General features: G+C 33.7%; 3 protein-coding genes and 1 pseudogene across 3 annotated transcripts; 2 read left to right on the forward strand and 2 right to left on the reverse strand.

Moving 5' to 3' along the window:
- Window positions 1–514: 514 nt before the first annotated feature.
- Window positions 515–5,462, reverse strand: LOC133668405 (uncharacterized; annotated as a pseudogene).
- Window positions 5,463–5,596: 134 nt separating this feature from the next.
- On the reverse strand, window positions 5,597–6,653 carry LOC133668404 (ATP synthase subunit delta, chloroplastic-like). The gene has a single exon (XM_062088220.1). It carries the CDS (start codon window positions 6,483–6,485, stop codon window positions 5,727–5,729), a length of 759 nt encoding a protein of 252 aa, XP_061944204.1. The 5' UTR covers window positions 6,486–6,653; the 3' UTR covers window positions 5,597–5,726.
- A 1,149-nt stretch (window positions 6,654–7,802) lies between these two features.
- Window positions 7,803–13,127, forward strand: LOC133706211 (uncharacterized). Its single transcript, XM_062131691.1, has 10 exons — window positions 7,803–8,101; window positions 8,193–8,267; window positions 8,491–8,610; window positions 8,917–9,062; window positions 9,147–9,294; window positions 9,415–9,498; window positions 9,840–9,955; window positions 11,279–11,337; window positions 12,362–12,452; window positions 12,739–13,127. The coding sequence occupies exons 1-10, from the start codon at window positions 7,996–7,998 to the stop codon at window positions 12,964–12,966; spliced, it is 1,173 nt and encodes a 390-aa protein (XP_061987675.1). The 5' UTR covers window positions 7,803–7,995; the 3' UTR covers window positions 12,967–13,127.
- Window positions 13,128–14,929: 1,802 nt separating this feature from the next.
- LOC133667938 (uncharacterized) lies at window positions 14,930–17,063 on the forward strand. The gene is made up of 5 exons (XM_062087654.1): window positions 14,930–15,076; window positions 15,169–15,289; window positions 15,375–15,478; window positions 16,591–16,722; window positions 16,815–17,063. Exons 1-5 carry the CDS (start codon window positions 15,074–15,076, stop codon window positions 16,839–16,841), a joined length of 387 nt encoding a protein of 128 aa, XP_061943638.1. The 5' UTR covers window positions 14,930–15,073; the 3' UTR covers window positions 16,842–17,063.
- The last annotated feature ends 4,985 nt before the right edge of the window (window positions 17,064–22,048 follow it).

The following is a 22,048-nucleotide window of genomic DNA, read 5'->3' on the forward strand; positions in this document are numbered from 1 at the left end:
GAATCAAAGCCAGTATCAAATGAAAAGTTGGAAAAACATTTCCATGGAGGAAACTTTTCAAACCCTTTTTAAAGCTGGTTGTAGGTTGAATCTCTAGTTTAAAACCTACAGCCTCTACCAATAGAGAACGAACAATGGCTATGAGCATGGATGGATTCAAGACTTCAAGTGCTTGGAAATAAGGAAGAGGCAGAAGTCACAGTGGTTGTGACCTGGAGATTGTTACTAGAGAATAAAACTTGCAGACCTGAATCCCTCTACTAGGAAAAACCTCTTATTGTCTTAAGTTGTTGGACTAACAACCAAGAACTGGATTGATGAAATATCTTGTAGTTTTTGCGTTACTAGCTTATCAACTATGGTTTGAACGTAGCTAAATCCTGTTGTTGTCATGAGCGGTTGCTCAATATTCATCACATTCATAAAATGAACTCGGATGGAAAAATAAACAGGCACAAGGTTTTGTTAAATCTGTTTAACAAAATTACAAAGGCTGGACAATTGAACGTCAAAATTCAAGGAAAGATGAACTTCATTACCTGCGACAGAATAAGGGTTCTTTACATGAATCCTATAATTGATCAACACAAAATACATAAACTCATCTGAGATGGCTTCTCTACTACAATAAGCAGTTGAAATTTCCTAATGATAAAGCCTCATTGAACATGTAACAACTAGTAACCTTGTACCCTACAAATAACAACGAAAATGGCTCACCCCAAATTGCATCGATGACTGCATGGCACTAAGTCAACTCTCCACAAACCAATGCACAGGACCCAAAAATCAAAGGTCATGGATTGAATTGGAATGATCTGTAGCAGATAGAGCACTTGATCCAAGATTTGAGTTCTGTGATGTGAACAAATTTGGGTATGAGAAGTATGGCTCATCATCCATTGAAGGCAATCTCTGTGGCTGGTGACTAACAGACTCTTGCTCAACAACATGATCACTACGAGGAGAATCATAATCCACTTTGAGTTTCTCAAAGGAAGGAATATCCAACAACTCTGATGCCTGGTGGCCCTCGTGAAGTCAATGGAAGTCTTTATAACTTGGAACATTGTCCCCGTCACCAAAAGATTGTTGGTGAACAAAAGGTGGCTTATCAGCAGAAGCTGATAGATCAGGAGTATCCACAAAAAAGGGGTTATCATAGCCACTCTCATGTAACCTCTCACTGTTTTTCTTGGTTAGCTCACTAATCCTTGCCTGTGCAAGAGCTGCTGCTGAGCGAGCTGCTGCTGCTGCATGTTCAGCAGTCTCAGCAGCAGCATGCGCTGCAGCTAAAACATCTTGAAGATCCACATTAGCCTCAGTTCTGGTCCTCGTTACATGGGGTGGTGAAGTGCTTGGTATTGTCGCATGCTTAGCAGTCTCCACAGTGCCCCCCACAGTAGCTGAAAACATTATGCAGATCCACATTGACCTCATGTTTGGTCCTCGGTGCAGAGGGTGGCGATGAAAATGATGGAGAGGATAGTGAAGGGGGAGAAATGGATAACAGAAACTGTTTTTCTTCCCTGGCACTTGCCGCGGTGCTTGAAATTTCATCCCTGGTAGCTGCTGACTTTTCTTTAATCACATCCTGATGTACTACAATATGAGGTTCTAGTGATAGATCTTTGTTAGTCACATAGTGATTTGATGATTCATGATCAATGTCAGGGTGTAGAGCAGCTTGTGCAGGTGGTGCTATCCCTGGTGCCGAGGCAGAATTTGCACCTGACAGCAGCGACACCTCAGGAACTTCAGAAAAATCTAATGGGTCGAAGCCTGCATCAGAATCAGACTGTTCATGCTTGGCAAGATCAGGAGCGATAAGTACTTCATCATGCTTCTCTTTTGGAAGAGGCAATATAGTGATATGTGTTGGACCATTCTGACAATGAGAACACGAGTAAGACAAGGAAAGATAACAAGAATTGAGGCAGTTGCACCATACTACTCACCAATAAATCTTCATTCCTTTTTAAAAGCTCGGTTTCAGATGCAGCTGGGTCCCAGTCTAACTCATGCTCTTCAGCAATTTCCTTCAAAAGCTTCAGCTTTGCTTCAGGTGAAGGCGCACAAACTGAAAGGAGTTGTATTAACTGCAGGATTTCAATTTGAAAAATGTCAGAAGAAAAGGAAACATAAGCATAAACATAAACAAAGGAACTTGTTGCAAGAAATAAATCAAGGCACAAGATAGAGATTCAAAAAACCTGGCGATTAACACCACAAGCTGGCCTAAGCTCTGTTGCAGCAGCTACAAATTCCTTTCCATATTTGGAAGCAAATAGGGTTTGAACCTGCAGCAGCTCGGGTAGATCTCCACATCTTGGTGCAGCAAAACAGACACTGGATATTGCTTCTTTCAAGTCTAAAGGACATTCCCTGAAAAATAAAATAAAAAATGACATTTGAAAAATACAATCTATGAAAAATGAGCGGTGTTCTTAACTCCAAGTAGCTATGAAGATTCTTCAACTCACTTTGCATAGAGGTATAAATTTAGTACAAGCTGGGTTAAACAAATAAATTATCAGAGCTACACACAGATGTTGCCATTCATGAAATTGTATAACCATAAAGAAAAATTGACAGTGGAACATAAACAAATCGACTTCCCAACCACAATGGAAATCCAATACGAAGAAGATAACAGGTTAGATTTTTGTAAGACTTAACTTGGGGGGTCTATAAGAAGGCTCTTAATGATGATACTATCTGCAAACTCATCAATCTTGACTGATTTTAAGACAACCCACAACCTTAATGGCTCGAGAAGGTAAGGCAGAGTTGAAGCTTCACCTGAATTATCTGCAAGTTCACTACTCAATTAACATGTCATAGCAACTCTAGGATAACAATCACCATTGAACCTCCTAATTGTTTGTCTGGCAACTTTGACATAATTCTCAACTTTAACAGTTCATATTATGCTTGAGCTTAAACAATTATTGCAAATTCAGCATTTAGACAACAGCCTAGAGTTTCTAAGGTAAAGCAGAAATATCAAAGACTGTGACTTGCACTGCTCCCTCCAAAACAAGTCTGGAAAGTGATCAGGATTTCATCCTAGACCATGAAACGGTGAATCTCCAGAGTTAAAGCTGGACAGCCCAAAGCAGTGCAAATATATCCTACATTATGATATAGCATGTCTGTAGTAATGTGGTGAAACATGAATTGAGTAGAAAACTTGGAAAAGTGAAAACATATAAAACCATCCTATGTTATGCTACTCTGATCCTTTTCCACATATATAACTGAATATCAGTACTTTGATCAATGATTACTTCTTTCTCCTTCAATTTCCTCAACCTTCTGTTTCTCTGGTATTCAGGAAAGGGCTTTTTTTTCTTCCTTAAACCTGCTACTTTAAGGGAAAACAAGCTATATTACCAGTAAACCTTTCATTAGATATGATATACAGTTAATGAACCTATAAAAACTCATGTGCAGACGGAAATATCTATAGTTAAGCAAATAACAATATGAACAAAAACAAACTAATAAATCCAAGTTCATGCCTTGAAGAAGGCATCATCATAGTTAAGACAAGTATCCAACAGGAGAGTGCATTAACAAACCGGAAACAAACATAGTGAAGGCCAGATAATGTAATGTGAGGAATCACCTTTGTGTTTCAATAATTGGAAGGCGCACAGTAATAAGCTCACAGAACAATTCAATGATCTCTTGAGCAGCCATCATATTCTCCTCTCTTATAATATTCTCCACCTGATATGTAATTATCAACAACACCACAAGATCATTCCCTTTTCAGGTATCTTAAGAGATGAAAAACAAAAAACCTGTTCATACTATTAAAAATGATTTCAATAAGAAAAGTAGCAATACCCGAATGCGAGAAGTAGCTTCTTGACCAGTCTCAAGAAGCTTAGCAATGTCGCGGCGCATTTGCTTTATCTGAATCTCTCTCCTGTTCCTCAACAACTTTATCCGGGGTATTGTCAACTTCAGTAAGGTTTTACTGTATACAAGACGAACAAATTAAAACAACAATAGTCCTCATCAAATCTTTAAACCCCCAAAAAATAGTCAATGATAGCATTTAATCAAAACATAAGCACTCAAAAAAAAGTATGAACCCTTCAAATCCTCAATGAATTCTATTTACTCTACATTAACCAAATATCTACAACACACGAGATAAGTACCCAGATTCTTAATTCTCAACTTTTTATAGTCTCTTATTTCTTTAATTTATGCAAAGAAGAACAAATTAAAAAAAGAAAAGATTGCACATTGAGTTAAGTCACTTGATTTTAATGAAACGTTAAGTTCTGAATTTCCTTACAGAAGTTAACATTTTCTCAGAAACCAAACAAAACCCAGAATTCCGAATCCAAATTGAACCATGATTAAAGCAAGAAAACAAAAACCCAAAAACAAAATAGAGAAGGATAGAATGAATTACCATTTGGCAGCTTTAAAGCCTTTGTCGAAGAAGGAATCCAGGATCGACATGATTGCTTATTTTCGATAATAATATCAGAGACCAGATAAAAAACTAAACACTACATATGGATATAAAGAAGATAAAATCTGAAACACAAGAGCTGCTCGGTCCACTAATGAGAGAAGACAGGTAGTTGAAGTATTATAAATAAATATGTGTACATGAGTTTGGTCGTTTTCGTGTTTTCTTAAGATGTAAGATTTCTATGATTCTTATTATCTAATGTGAAAATATAAAGTAAAAGGTTGATAAGATATATTAAACACAAAATAAAAGGTAGAGACCAAACCTCATAAGCATTAATCCTAATTACAATTGAGCTAGCTTGCTACTCCTGCAATGTATCCACAGCATCGTGTCACAACCAAAACTTAGAAGAACTCCAATGAAGTAGATTACATATAAATACATTCTCTCTCTGAGAAGTTAATGGTGGAACTCAAATTAGAGATTTCAAGTTAATGGAGTTTTTTGTTCATCATTTGAACCAATCTATTAGGGCTCTGGTTAATGGGCTCGCAAGATTCTAATTTTTCTTCTCAGCAATGGTCGAAGTTTAGTCATGGCATGTCGGGGTCCAAGATATTAATTTGGCAGGAGCCAATGTTTCTGACATGTGCGTAAGCATTCATGTTAGGATAACATGGAAGCACTGATCTCTCTTCTCCATAAAGATTGCCATGCTCGTTCTGCAGACAAGATCTGTAAATTGAAATATTGTTGTGTGAACCTACTCACCTTTGGTGACCAGGGATGAGAGAACCCCATCCTTCTTAAGCAGAAGGTTGCAGCTACTAAGGTACCATGATCAAACTGTGCTAGAAACAGAATAATAAATCATATCATATGACTCTTAAGAATTTCACTTCAACATCTTCTTTTTCTTGCTACCAGGCCAACAAATTCATCTTGGTGGAGCCTGTTCCACCTTCCTTAATGAGGCTCCATCCAAACAAAAATTAAGTCCTTTGTTCATGCTCAGCCCTAGTTAACAATTCCATGAAAAAAAAATCCTCTCTTCAAAGCAGAGACAACCCTCAAATTCAGATTTTCTACTCAAAGCATCATTGCCAAAAAAAAAAGAAGCCAGGCCTCAAAATTGTTGCCAAAAGACAGGAAGACATTGAAATACATTCCATTCCAATAATAACTCTATTACAAAATCCATACTACAACAACAATTAAATCCCAAAAAAAAAAGAACCCACATAATTTACCAGAAAAGAAATTAAAAAAAAAGTATCTAAAATCAAGCAGCCAGTTCAATATCACTCAAGTCAAGCTGAGCAGTAATCTCCTCCAACTGTTTCTTCACACTCATATCAATCATCTTAGAACCTGAGCTCCCATACCTTACAGTAAACCCAGCAACCAAACTTGGGTCAATCACAGTCTTAATCCTTACATTCTTAGCTCCAGTCAATTTCTGCACTTGTTTTGCTATCTGGGCCAAATGCTGTGACTCCAAAGCCACAACTGAACTCACCACAGCAAGCTGTGTATCTGTCAGCTTATTGTAAACCTTCTCGAATTCCACCACTATATCTTTAACCAGATCAACCCTTTTGGAATCTATAAGTATGTTAATGAAGTTTGCCGTGAGGGGTTGGAGAGCAGACGACTTGGCGAACTCATCAATGACTTGCCGTTTCTTTTCTATGTCTATTGTTGGGTTAGTAAAGAAGTCATTCGCTGCTGGGTTTGAAAACAGCCTTTCTATTTTGTCGATGTCGGACGCCGTTGCGTCTAATGTGTTGTTGGATTTTGCCACGTCAGCTAGTGCTGATGCGTAACTTCCTGCTGCTGTTGCTGACATTTTGGTCCCCAGGGCCGAGCCACCCCGGCGGCGGTTTGTAGTGGTTGCGGTGGTGGAGAGGTTGAGGGATGGGAAAGTGGCGGAGAAGGAGAGGTTGAGGGGCTTTGGGGAGGTGAAGTTGGTTGGGAGTCTAGCTGATGGTGGGGTTTTGGATTGGAGTGAAGCGGTGGCGTTTTGGAGTGCTGATGCCATGTTGCCAGCAATAGTGGAGAGAGATGGGGCGGTGGAGAGTTTTTTTCTTCTGTTGATTGGTGAAGTGTGTTTGAGAGACGGGAGTGGTGGAGAAGGGGGTTTTGAGAGGAATGGACGGTGGGGATTGGTGGGAAGGAGAGAATGTAGGGTGGTGGAAGCGGGGGTTATCTTGTTTGGTAGAAAATAAGATGAGAGCCACTTATCTGTGTGTATTGAGGATAATGGAGTTGACAAGTGGAGGACGTTGATGGGCTAATAGAGATTGAGCTATCTGTGGTAGTGTGACCCTAATAATAATAATAATAATAATAATGTGTATTATTTTACTTTATTTTTATTATGGATTATGGAAAATATTTTTTTTATTAACCGAAGAATTTTATTGTTATTTTTATTATTGGGTATCAGGAACTAGTTTTCGATTTTTAAAAAAAAGGTGGGTGTATTTATGAAGGTTAGCACCCACAATAAAAAAATTAAATCACTGTATTTGTATATATATTCTTAACTTAAAATTCAAGGTGAGCAAAAAAATCAAAATATCAATTAAATCTAGAAAACTGGAAAAAAATAATTAAAAAAATCAAACTGTAAAAAAAATCAATTAAACCGATTAAAATTTTAAAAAAATCGATCGGTTCGGTTTTATAAATCTGAAACCGAAAAAACCAAACCGAATTAAAACCAAACCAAAAAAACTGAGCCAAACTGGTTTGAATCAGATTTTTATCTAAAAAAACCAAATCAAATCAAAATTGGTTTCAGTTTTTGATTTGGTTTTTTTTTTTTATAAAAATCAAATCAAAATTAATCACCTCTGCTTAAGATTGTCTAGATAAAATTTATTATATCTCATCAAAAAAAACTAGTAAGATTTGAAACTTATATTAAATGTTTTTCTTATATGTTCTAAACAATGCTTAAATTTAATTATTTAATTTAATTAAATATTTATTTTATGCAAATCTTGAAATTAAATCTTCACATATACTCAAAATATATATTTAGCTATAGTTTTTAAACTCGATTTATAATACATATAAAAATATTAAAAAAGTAAAAAAGTAAAATTAATACCCTTTGAAATATATATAATCCTAGAAAAATCATGTAATTTGAAAATAAAAAAAATTAACAAAGTATAGTTATTAAATTTGATTTGAAAATCAACTTAAAAAGAATTTAATTACTGAATCGTCGTAAAAACCCGCCAATTACCTAGCTAAGTTTAAATCGAGTTTATTTGTTCAAATAATTTTATCAAATTAATATTTTATTATATTTAACTAAAAATGTTGCAGCCCAGCTTTCTCGACTTCGCTCAAAAGAACCACGTGTAACAATCAACTGGAAGAAAAAAAAATTACTAGCGGTACTTTCACGCGCCACTCCAATCAGCAACTGCAATAACGATAATAGGAATAAAACCCTAGCTAAAACCTCTCATTCTTCTCCAGCAGACGACACCAAGGAATCGGCAAACACAGAAATCGAAATAAAAAACACAAAAATGAACAGTCCAAATCGATCATTACACGACGAAGAAGAAGACGATCAAGGCGAAGTTTTCCTTGACGATTCCGATATCATCGACGAAGTCGCCGTCGATGAAGAAGGTATAACTAAAACCATGCATGCTCTATTAATTTATTTATTAATCAAGCTGTGATTTGATATTAAATTGATATATAATTCACTAATTCGTAGATCTTCCGGATGCGGACAACGATGATGACGACGACGACACGGATGATTCTATGCACATATTTACCGGCCATACCGGTAAATTTTTTCTTTTTGGAATTCTCCATCTTTTTATTATGCACTTAGTTAATTAATTAATTTTATAATTAAATCAATAGTTGTGAATTACTGGCGAAAAAACGTATTTATAAAACTTTATTTTGTTTTAATTTGTTGGACTAATGAAATGGAGCATTTGCATTTGCTCAGGAAGAGAAGTAATGGAGTATTTATTATTATTATTATTATTATTTGCATATAGGTGAGCTCTATACAGTATCCTGCAGTCCAACGGATCCTTTATTAGTGGCGACCGGTGGAGGAGACGACAAAGGGTTTCTTTGGAAGATTGGTCTTGGAGATTGGGCATCTGAGCTCAAAGGTATAGTTGAGTTATGAGAGCTAAAATGATCCCAGATATCATGGGGATCTCTGTTAGTCGTCGGAATCTTTGTTGTTAGAAATTGTTCATAGTTTGCTTTGTAGCATGATTGAGCAACCTGCTATGTTTCTTCTTTTGATTAGTGATATAATCCCTCATTCATTGAAACTTTCTGCGTGTCCTGATACTTGCTATAATGCCTGTCAATGAAGCTGAGGTCTTTTTCTGCACCTATATATGTGCTTGTATATGTGCATAATTTTGATCTTGGGTCCTTATTACTTAACCTTCTGGAAATATTTACAGGTCATAAGGATTCCGTGTCTTGTTTATCCTTTAGTAGTGATGGACAGTTGCTTGCATCTGGAGGGTTTGATGGACTTGTTCAAATTTGGGATGCTTCATCGGGAAACCATAAATGTGTACTTGAAGGTCCTGATGAGGGCATTGAGGTGAACTTGCTGACTGAATTTAGTGGAATTAATTTATTTTGTTTTATGTTTTTAAACCTGATTATCAACCATGTGGTTTCTCAGTGGGTCAGATGGCATCCAAAAGGGCATTTGGTGTTGGCAGGTTCTGAGGACAAAAGTGTCTGGATGTGGAATGCTGACAGAGGTGCCTATCTTAATTCATTTACAGGACATGAAGCAAGTGTTACCTGTGGTGATTTTACCCCTGATGGTATCAAACTACTCTTTGTCTTGGAACTTTTTTTTTGAAGAACTTTCTTTTAGCTTGCTTTTCATCTATCTCTTTCTTTTTCATTTTTCTTTTTTCAAATCTATCTGCTGCTTGCTTCAGGTAAAACAATCTGTACTGGTTCTGATGATGCATCCCTGAGGATATGGAATCCAAAAAGTGGCGAAAACATACATGTTGTGAGAGGTATTCATTTAAAATTCAGTTTGTCATTATCTGAAGTTATATCCTGCTCCATTTCATCCTGTGAAAAGGCTATTTATTTGGATATTTGATAAATATACTTGGTATTGAAGCCATCAATAAAGGCCATATTTAAATTCTCCCAGGCTACATATTCAAATTCTAGCTTACCTTCAGATAATGACAAAGTGAATTTTAAATATACTTGGTATTGAAGCGATCAATAAAGGCCATATTCAATTTCTCCCAGGCTACATATTCAAATTATCTTACCTTGAAAATAGCTACCATAAAAATCAAAGGAGCTTGCTTTGTTTGGCATCTCTGACAACTCTGCTCTTCAGGTCATCCATACCACACTGATGGACTGACATGCTTGGCATTGAGCTCAGATTCAACTCTTGCTATTACTGGTTCAAAGGATAATTCTGTCCACATTGTGAACATAACTTCGGGCAGGGTTTGTTTCTTCTTGCATTCCATGATATTCTTATAATTATGTTTGCAATTTTGGATATACTATTGAGTTGTGCCTATTTAACTGTCGCACCTTTGGCATCAGTGTCTTTGGTTTCTTTGACATGATGTGCATTGGCGTGCTCCTTTTTAGGCCTTTCTGGTTATTGAGGTATCTGGACAGCCATATTCATTATAGTGAAAGTCATGATAGAAAGCATGATGGTTAGTAAAGATGGATTACTATTCAAATGTTACTTCAACAACTTCTGAAATGCCAGCAAGCTTTAGCATGCTGGGTTTTATGTTTTAGCATTTAAGGATTCTTTGCATTTTGACGTAGAGTGGGAAGAAAAATCAACTCAATACAGCAAAAAACAGAAAATTGTTGGCTAAAACTAGAAGAAAATTGAAGTTGGAACTTGGAAAATAGGTTTAGGGTCTGTACTCTGTAGAGAACATCCAAAACATATAATGATTGATAATAACATAAAAGATGTCTGAAAAATAAGCTAGACAGTCCTATTTATACTAGTTCCTCCTTATTGAAAGTTAAATAGCTAGTATAGAATCCAACTAGCATTAGAAAAATAACTTAAGAAAAAGATTTAATAATCCAAAACTCCTGCATCACATTGTCATATGAAATTCAGCAAGTTGGATTGAAGTGTAGTTGCTGAATGAATGAACAAGCAATCATTACCCAATCTTTGACAATAGGGCTGACATTCTTGAATGTGGTCTATGTCACTGGAGAGATTAATGCCTGGAAGTTTAATGCCAGTGCAAATTCCTGGAAATTCATCTGTTTTAAGATCTTCCCTTTGGTCCTTTTATTGAGATTCTTTCGATTCTGAAACAATTAAGTTAGTTATATGGTTAACATGTGCTCAAGTTCTGTTCTTCTTTAAGAGTTATTTGATTGGTCTGGAATTCAGCTAAGGTGTGTGGTTGAATTGAGCTAGTTTTTGGTTTAAATCTTCATCCTGCTAAGGGCACTATTTAATTGTGGGCTATGCTTACTCTTTCATGTGGCCTGCCTGGCATACCTTTCGCTAACTTGTAGCTCTGAAATTTTATAATGAGGGATATGTTGGTTCTCATGTTTCTATCAGCATTTGAGTGGATTTTAAATTTCTAGCCTTCTTTTATGTTACTTGTCATATTCTTGAAAATTTTCTGCTACATTTTTTTTGTTTTCTTGGAATGTTTGGATATGCTGTTATCATTATGGGTATACTTGTCAATGCAATTGCTTTTCAAATGTTTGCTTGTACGATTTGATCAGATTGGTAGCATGTTTAATAAACACATTTCCCTGCAACAGGTGGTTAGTTCTCTTGCTTCTCACTCTGATTCTGTTGAATGTGTTGAGCTTGCACCAAGGTAGAATTTACAATCTCTCTCTCTCTCTCTCTGTGCGCATGCATGGCTGTGAGACAACAGGTTACATGGTAGTAACTGGGAGAAATTGGACGTGCTCTAATGATTAATAAATTTTAAAAGGTTGGCAGTTAACAGAAACAATTATTTAGTGAAACTAGGAACACAAATGTGGACATTAGCTACACTTTGGTGTGGTTGCGAAAAAAAGTTGATTGAATGTTGCAGGTTTTCAACAAGCCAATAACCTTTACTCTGTTGCAAAACTTATAAGACTGCTTTTATCTGAACATTATCTTCAATTGAGATGGGTCTACTTAAAAAAAAGGTTTCTAGATTTGGAATGGATATAGCCATTGTTTAGAAATTGTGTTCTGCATATATAAGAGTATCTGACTTCATCATGTAGTCAGATTGCCATATTGGTAAACAAATGAAGATTCTATGTATTTCTTTATTTTGACAATGATATGAATTATACAGAATTTTGAGTGAAGATCTACAGACATGTGATGATGTAATTAATTTGTGCAAGATCAGATTCCATTTCATGAAATATTGGCTCCATTTTAGAGGAGCGCTTGGCAAAGAGGAGTGCAACATAAAAACATTTGTGCCAAGTAGCCTTAAACTATTCCCATACTGATAAATCTCAACCATACCATTTACTGTTGGTTTGAGGCTGCATGAAAGCAATTAAACCCTGTCTGTTGAGCTTGACTCCCCCATCAAATAGTCTCCTTTTCTCTCACTCAATTCAATAAATTCATTCCCATGAATCATTTTTATTTGCTTTGTTGTAAGACATGAATGGTTCAGTTTCCCTAAATATAGTCATTTGGGATAAGTGTAAAAAGGGAAAGCTGTAAAATCTCAATAGATCAATAAGACAATGTCCTATTCCCTTCTCCAAGGAAAAGAGCGGGTGGGGTGAACAAAGAAGACAAGCAAATTTTGTGTAATCAATCTAACTTTGGATTCATGTGACCTAGTTTAACACTCTTGCTTCCTACCATGTGCATGGCAGCTCCCCTTGGGCTGCTACGGGAGGCTTGGATCAAAAACTTATCATCTGGGATCTGCAGCATTCATTGCCCCGTGCTACATGTGAACACCAGGTCCGTTGGAATTTTGTTTTTGTTTCATTTTAGTACTTTGCACATCTCAAATGATGACCAGTTTAATGCAGAAGCCCTCTGAACAATCAGAATTTCCTAATCAGAATTGCAACTAGCCCAAGAATCATAAAGCTGAAACAATAAGATGAATTAACTAAAGCCATATTTATTGAAGTTAGCACTTCATATATACAACACTTGTATTAATTAACTATCATCCAATAATGTTTTGGCTTGTTACAAGGGCATCAAAATCCCATGTCTCACAAATTGAACTGATGGGCAGGATGGAGTTACATGCGTGGCATGGCTTGGTGCATCTAGATACGTAGCTACAGGGTGCGTGGACGGGAAAGTGAGACTATGGGATAGTCTCTCTGGTGATTGCATAAGAACATTCAGTGGCCATGCTGATGCCATTCAATCTGTATCAATATCTGCTAATCAAGATTACCTTGTCTCGGGTTCAAGCGATGGAACCGCAAGAGTGTTTGAGATTGCAGAGTTCAAGTAAGCTAATAGTAGAGTATCAATATAAGGTGTTCAAATTTTCATGGTCGAAAAGGCAACTCAATTTTGAATGAAACAGAAAAATTATCCACTAGGTCTATATGACCACTTCTGTGCTTATTTGCAATTATAATTTGATTAATATATGTAGTTGAAACAGTTAAAGAGGTGAGTCAGCATTTGCTTTTTAGGGATTGAATTTATGGAAAACAGGAAAGAAACTTTACTGGAGAGAGTAACTAAAGGATTTGCTCTAGTGAAGAACCTCTGCCGGAACACTGGTTCGCATCTATTTATTTGTGTTTTTAAAAAATATAAAAAATTTTATTTTTTTCTTTGCTTTAAATTAATTTTTTTTTGTGTTTTTAGATCATTTTGATGCGTTAATATCAAATATGATTTTTAAAAAATTAAAAAAATATTATTTTAATATATTTCTAAATAAAAAAACACTTTAAAAAACAATTATAACTATACTCCTAAATAAGCTATAAAACTAACACAAGTTCTACTTACGATCGAGATCGGTTGAGAACAAATATTTGTGAAGAATGTTTGCCCTTCGATGGAGAGGCCATGGCAGAATACAAGGCAAATGTTTTTGAATTATGAATTGTAGTTTAGCTGGAAAAAATCATTTCTTTGGGAATTTATGGATTTCATTCTAACACTGATCTGTATGGTCGCAATTTACTGAACATCTAGAAATGGTCTTGAACATTAAAAAAGAGTTAAGGTGTTTTTTAAAAAATATTTAACAATATTTGGTGAATAATTCATGAAACATATGATAGTAGCAAAAAATGATGATCAGTGATGAGGTGGTCGATAACGATGACTTTTAGACAATGATGACTATTAGACAATTTTAAGTTTACAGGTTAAAATAAAATATTTTATTTTGACTAATTTTTGCAAATACTTGGTGGTATTGTGTTTTATTAAATATGTTTTAAAAGTGAATTTGTATCGAAAAAATATTAAATTAATATTTTTGTTTAGTTTTTTTCTAATGATTTTAAAGTGATGATATTAAAAAATTAAAATTTATTTATTAAATAAAAAATACTTTTAAAAAATAATATGTATCATAATAATACCATAAAAATAAAAATAAAAATAAAAAAGTTCAAGTTTATACAAAAGGATGTTATTAACTCAAAAAAAATTATATACATTGTTGGCTTATTTGTGCATACATCAACCATTGGCAAAGATCTTACTCAAAACTCGAAAGCTTCAGATAACACCTGGAAATAGAATAAGGTAATCTTTTTTAAAAAAATAAAAAATAAAAATGAGGGTCAAATTGTAAGATTACTTGTCGCTGTTGAATTAACTTAAAAATCCATCGCACAAGATTCTGTTCTACAAAATTAATGGCTTAGGTTTAGCCACATCAACAAAGACATTATAATTCTAAACATACGGAACCTTAAATCAGTCACCCAAGTATTACTTAAATCTCAATTGAGCTCCATAAACAAATAAGATTATCAATTAGGTCCCAAATGCTTTAGATATTTCTCAATTGGATCTTTATGTTAACTTCCGTAAGTCTTTCCATCAATTATCAACAAGAGCAAGATCATGGGTTCAAGTAGGTTAACCCAATTTTTTTAAGAGATCAAAATATATGTTTTGGTTTTTTTAAAAAAAATCAATGATATTTTGACTAAATCAATCGGTTTGCAAGTTAACCTGGGTTTTTGATCGGAACATACCAAATCAACTCTTCTTTTATTTATAATAAAACTCACTCGAGTTGAGCTAAACTTTGAGTCGATTAAATCCAAAATCAACCTATCAAACTTGTCATGGTTTAATAAGCCGGCATAAAATATGCAAACCTTAAGGAAAATACTAAAAGATATACTGAGACAGTTTGAATCGAATGAGCTCAGTTGATAAAATCTTTATTGTAGGACTTAATTGACAATAAGTGTATACATTAAGGACTAAACAAGTGGTTTCTCCATGTAAATACAGTACTCTGTACCTGCCTCTAATTCTCATAAATAGAGCTGCGAAAACCTCAATCCAAAAACCCTAGCCTCCTACCTTCACCCGAGGCAGTCTCCATCCTTGATTGAAAAACCCTAAAACCAAGAATGGTACTTAGTCCCTCTCTCTCATTGTTCGTGAAAGAATTCGTTTTGATGACTAGAAAATATCTCATCTTGTTAAGTTTTGTTTGGTTTTGCAGACAGTAGAAGCAGTGAATCCAAAAGCATACCCACTTGCAGATGCCCAGTTGACCATAACAATACTTGACCTTGTTCAGCAAGCTGCTAACTACAAGCAACTCAAGAAAGGAGCCAATGAAGGTTAGCTTTGTCAAAACTAGTAGTTATTTGTATGGTTTTTTGCTAATATAAAATCCGGGGTTTTGATAAATTCTTGATTTTTCAGCTACCAAGACACTTAACAGAGGTATCTCTGAGTTTGTTGTGATGGCTGCTGATACTGAACCACTTGAGATTCTTCTCCATCTTCCTTTGCTTGCTGAAGACAAGGTTATTTATTTATTTACTTCTACTTTTTGTTTATGGGTTCTGGTTGTTTCTTTTTTATGTTTGAGTTGTTGTTGTTTTGGATGCAATTTCTGTTGTCTGGTAAATTGGTTTGTCAACTAGCTTTGTGATTAATTTAGTTTTGGACGCCTGTTTTTGGTTATGTATTACATTATTTTAGGGTTTTTATGCCATTAAGCTTATTTAATTGGTTTTCTTCTTTTTTTCCCTGGTTATTACTATACAACTAGCTTTGTGATTAATTTAGTTTTGGACGCCTGTTTTTGGTTATGTATTACATTTTCACACATATGCTCGTCTTTAGTTATAACGACTTCAATTGTATAATCTGAATAAATGTGATTAAAGATGAATAAATTTCAATGGGTTAGATTATGCTTTTGTGACCTTTTTCTAGGCCAAGCTATTTGCTTTTGAAATATTTATGAAGACTTGATTCTCCCATTCTACTGCAGACATGCAATGCGACCTCTTATTCATTCTGGAAGTGGTGGGTCTCTGTGGGATGATTGACAAATTTAGGTCATGTATATCTAGAGGTTGTCACAATCTTTGGTAACAAAGGATGGATAGATAGATTAAAAAAAAAATCTAGGACACTGGAGAGGGAACATAAACCCCCTTATATCCCCTGCAGAAAGCTAAGACCATCATGAGGAGTAGCATCTTGAGTTTGAAGTATAATTGGAAGTAAAGTGAAGAGTATCACACAACTTAAGTTCTTTGTGAACCCAAGTTCCAAGCTACTTGTAATCCTTCTTAAGTACCCCACAATTTTCCCTGAAAAAAGTGCACGCACACAACTTAGTTCTTTGTCATATGATTGATGGAGAAGCTGACTTCACAGAACTTGGTCCATTGACTTGTGACAGGACAGGTTGGATTCAACTAGTTTTTCTTTTTCAATCTTGAAAGAATAATTGAGAATGTTCCCTGGACCACTCTTTATTCAGAGGACATGAGATTGAATCCAGGAGAAGCAAATTTAATCACAGAGCAATGATGATTTATTATGTTTTGTGCTTGTGCTCCTCTTTTCGTCAATGACTTTCTGAAGGCACGGATCAATATCATTTTTTTTATTGAATTGGCAGAATGTCCCCTATGTATTTGTCTCTTCAAAGCAAGCACTTGGCCGAGCATGTGGTGTCACAAGACCTGTCATTGCTTGTTCAGTGACAACAAATGAGGGGAGTCAATTGAAAACACAAATTCAACAACTCAAGGTATTTGCTCTCTGTCATGTTTCTGGAATTCATGTAGTGTTAAGCTTGTTAAATTCAGCTCATTATTCTCTTTTGCCCCTTTTGAAATTCAGGATGCCATTGAGAAACTTCTGATCTGATTTGTATGGATGCAATTTCGGCGTGATGGGCCTCTTGGATCATTGGTGGTTGCTCCTTTGGAGGCTTTGACTGATGAAGTTGTACCCTACCGCCAGCATGCTTTTTTGTTTCTTACCTTGTTTAAGATTTTGTCTTCGTCTTTTTTTCACTCAATAACTGCTAAAACTTGAGATGAATCATATAAAGTTCAGTAATCAGTATGAGTGTTTTGTTTGTTTAAATATTGTCATGAAGGTTTCTTTACACTGGATGGTTTGTGCAATGTAAGCTCGAGCTCAAATTACAAATTTTGGTCTTTGTTGCATGTGAGGTTCTCCAGTTTAAACATGAAAATGTGGCATCTTATGGTGCAAAAAATGTTCTAATTGAAAGGTAAATTCAGATGGAAGATTAGGGCTCCTTTTGGATAACTGCAAGCAAGAGTGTTTTTTATAAAAAAAACGATCGAACCGTCCCAAAAAATTAATAAAAGAGAGGATTTTTATAATTTTTCAAGGGGATTAAATATTATTTTGTCTCTGCTCTCTGTGCATGTTTCTCTCATGTACTCATTTTTGCCCCTTTTATTCTAAGATAGTAAAAAGAATGCTTAGAATTTTTAATGGGATCAAATATAATTTATTTATTTACGTAATTTTAAAGATACACCAATATATTCAAATCAAAATTCATACGCCTTTGTTTTTTGAACTTCAATCAACCCATTTTAGCTAGTACGTAGAGTTTATAGATCAGAACTCCTTTGGAAGCTCTGGGCCAACAATAAAATCTAGAGATCCCAGAAGCCCAGCCCATGAATAGTAACATGGACTCCACCTGCTAGTTTCTTCTTGTTTGTTTGGTACAACTACTTTTGGCATTCGAGAACGGTCCACTTTTTTCATGGAATAGATTGAGTTTAATGCTGACGGTGCATGATTTTTTAAAAATAATTTGTTTTATTTTTCATATTATATATTAAGATTATTAAAAAATATTTAAAAATATCAATTCCATATATTTTTAAGTTAAATGTTCATGTGTTTAAGATTGTAATAGTGGTTTAAAGTGTTTTTCGTTTAGAAATACATCAAAATAAAAGCATTTATTTTTTAAAAATGATTTCTGACATAGACGGTTCAAAACGATTTGAAAATATAAAAAACTCATTTTAAATAAAAAATATTTAAAATTTAAAGAAATATAATTTGCACCGCATTCTTAAACACACCTTTAAAACAAAAACAAAACGACCTTCTTGAGGAAATCTTTTATCTAAAAACTGGTTTTTTTTTATTTTTTAAAATTATTTCGAAAAAATTGATTTTATTTTGTTTTTTCTTCACTTTAAATGTGTTAAAAAGTAATAAGAAGTAAGTTGAAATTCAAAGAATGATGGGATGCCAATCCAATGAGCAGGCCCCGAGGTGTTCGAAGGCATGGAGTTCTTCAAGATGTTAATATTGCCTGCCATTGACTTTAAAGCTTGGTAAAGAAAACATTATCCTTTCTTTTTCCTCAAGAAATTTGGATTAGTTTCGCTGCAATAAGACAGGCCGCCTGCTTGCCTTCATCTCTCCATGAGGACGACGACGTCGACTGAAGCTGTTCCCGTTGAGCCTGCCCTGGTGAATACCCTGTGAAAAATAATAATTAATTAGTCCTTTTAATATTAGAAATAATTGAATACTCACTTGATTCATGTTCATGATCATCTTCATCATCAATTTAATTATTAATTTTATTTATTTATAAACAAAATCATATTATAATTTCCCCATTATAGCTGTTTCTCTTTTCTTTATTCTTGCTTTTACGAAAGAGAAAAAACAAATTTTAAAGGAGATTTTCATGAAATAACTAAATTGTAAACAAGTTTTAAAATAAATATACAATTAATTAATTAATTTTGTTAAATTATTCCATTTCTCTTGAAAGAATGGAGATATCCCCAGTCCTATTTCTCTTGGCATGTTGAAAACGTTAAACTATCAAGATTTTATTTGGTACTGAGATAATAATAATTTTTTAAAATATTTTTAATTTAAAAATGTATTAAAATAATATTTTTTATATTTTTAAAAATTTATTTTTAATATTAACACATCAAATAAAATAAAATCAAATAAACTAACTTAATCTTGTTTTGTGCATTTCTTTTGAAAGAATGAAGCTCCCTGCTACCATGGTAGCTGAGCAGTTGGCCTTGTTAGAATTCTCAGTGCCTGGAGGCTGGCGTAAAGTGCACGTAACGTGTTCGAGAATTTCCACATCGTTTTACTCATGATTCCATTCTATCCCAAGACTTTTCGAATTGAATTAAGTTTTTATTTATTTATATGTTTAAAAAACAATTAAAATTTTTTTTTATTATTATTTTTATTTCAAATTAATATATTTTTTAATATTTTTAGATCATTTTGATACATTGATGTTAAAAATAATTTTTAAAAAATAAAAAATATTATTTTAATATATTTTCAAGTGAAAAGTATTTTAAAAAACAACCACAATCACGTTCTCAAACAAATAATTGGTTTTGTTTTTTAACTTTCAAAATTTGATTAAAAACTTATTCTGAAATTTGATCCAATTTGATATAGACATGAAGAGACATATTATACTTGTGTAAGTGTGTGAAAGACATAATATCCTTTTATTGTATATATTTATATAATTTACACTAATTTTCATTATCAAAAGTAGAAAACTATTATTTTTTGAGGTTGAAATCGGGGTTTAAAGCACAAAAATCACACTAAACAGGGGAAAGAAGACCGTATCCAGATCATGAAGACTAGCTAACCATAATTAACTGAAATTATACATCACTAGAATTTTAATTAATTACAATGTCAAAGTATTGTCCATTAGGCAAGTATAGCGTAAAGAACATGCATGGTTGACATGGGGGAGAGCTGCGTTAGGTTTAAAGCTCATTCGGCTGCTGTTTCTCTCTGGTTTCGTTTTTCTCCAGTCTCTCTTCAAACAATTCTGCGGTGAGATGAAAGTGACAGGTGCGGCAGCAGAGACAATGGCCATGGTGAAACGTCATAGCTTGTGTAGATTTCTATCCACAGAGCATGCGTATGGTATAAACACGACTTCAGTGGACATTACTATTATTACTTAATCGCAAGTTGACTATAGAAAAACACTAACGACATGCATGTTTGCCTTTTCTTCCTGGAGTTCTATTCAGGACTCGGAGGGAGAGAGATGCCAGATGAGGACTGCATCGTTTGTGATTATTTTTTAAAATATTATTTTATTTATAAATATATTAAGATAATTTTAAAATAAATTAAATACGGGTAGAGAATGCTTGTGTTCAAGGTTTTGGAGAAATTATTGGTTCCATGTTATATAAAGTAGAAATTAAGCTCTTTTTAAAAGCAAAAAAAACATAACGAAGGAAATGAAACATTTTCTTTAGAACAAAGAAATGAGAATAAAAGGCGGAAATGATGGAGGCATGGAAATTGCATACTACTTTATTATGTTGAGACCAAAATCCATTTTTGATGCATTGCAGTGGTCTTGATTCGTGTCGTGACTCTCACTTCCTTGATGTATGACTGCATTGCATTCATACCCCCTCCCCCCCTTACAATTTTCATTTCCATCCCTAATTTATTGCTTAATTAATTCTCAATCATGTCTCAAATTAATTAATTAATTTCATCAATTTGACCCAATATATCAAAATCTCAAATGAGACCGGTCCTAGATAATCACTTTTTTTTATAACTCAAACGTCAAATTCTTTAAAAAATATCATTTTATTAGATAAAAAAAATGAAAAACATCTACCAACATGGATGGGACTCAAATTGAACCTTTAAATAAAAATTAAAAGGTTAATAATAAACTCGCATATTATATTAGAAATTAGATAATGAATTATGTTTTTTTTAAACGTGGCTATATATCATAAAGAGTGATCTCTGTGATTATTAACCCATGTTATAATTATAAGGCTAATGTGCCAGCTCATTATTTTAATTTTTTAAGCTACAATTTTTTTTTTCAATTGAAAATAGTTGAAATTAATAAAAGTATTTGAATTAATTAAATTTTAAATGAGGAGTAAAGTAAAAAAAGAATGATAATTATACTTTAGTGATATAAAAGAAGGATAGGAGAGGTTTTTTTTTTTTTACAGGAAAATAACCTAAGAAAGATTAAACATAACAATATAGTAAAACTATGTTAGATGCCTCTTCCTTTATGAAAACATTACCTAGCTACAAGATGGTATTATATATATATATATATTAAATTGATTGAGTCACATTAAAATAATTTTTATATAGTTTAATTTTAAATTAGAAATAAAAAATAACTGGCTGGCATATAATTTTTTTTATTCAGCACTTAATAAATTAATTAGTACCACTCTATAATTTTCAACCACATCGAAAAAAGTCAATGTGTATTTAACCACAATTTATAACGCCATTAAACACCTTTAATATTGTTTAGAGCACAACTAGTGATTAATTAAAGCTGTTAGCTGATAAGCCAACATATTAAATTAAATCAAATGCAAAACCTCACGAAACTAGATGAATTGAAAGTGACATGTATTAACTATATCTTATATCTTGCTAATAATATAAAATTATTTTTAACACCCCATTTAATAATTTAAAATATTATATTGAGATGACTTTTTTAACATGATATCATAATTTTAATGGCTAAACAATCATAAAAATATAAAATAGTATAAATCTATATAAATTTACAAGTTTCAAATCTAAATAATTTTTACTCGAAATAAATTATTATAAAATAATATAAAATTATTATTAAAATATCATTTAATAAATTAAATTATCGTGCTTTTTCCTGGCCTTGAATTTTTGTTGGGAGGATGTTGACGTGTCCTTTTGATGGTTTTATACGCTATTTTACAGGAGATTCAGAGAGAGGCTACCTAATTTTCAAGGCTGGCGGTACCAAACAGAAAAGCTGGGCTTGGTCTTGGGGAGCTTGTAGGGTTCTAATTATCAACTTGAATTAGCGGTCTGTGCCAACAGAATGATAAAGACAGGGAGATTTTCCTTTTTCCTTGTCTCTTCGTCATTGGCTGCTCATAACCCACCAAGAACTCTTCTCTACGCTGTACTAAAAGTCAGGTTAGGAAACGAGGACCTGACATGCTCATGAAACGACCACGTTCCTATTCTTACATACCGTTTGGAAATGTATTTAAATTGGT

The sequence above is a fragment of the Populus nigra genome, chromosome 11 (assembly GCF_951802175.1).
Source record: "Populus nigra chromosome 11, ddPopNigr1.1, whole genome shotgun sequence".
Lineage (NCBI taxonomy): Eukaryota > Viridiplantae > Streptophyta > Magnoliopsida > Malpighiales > Salicaceae > Populus > Populus nigra.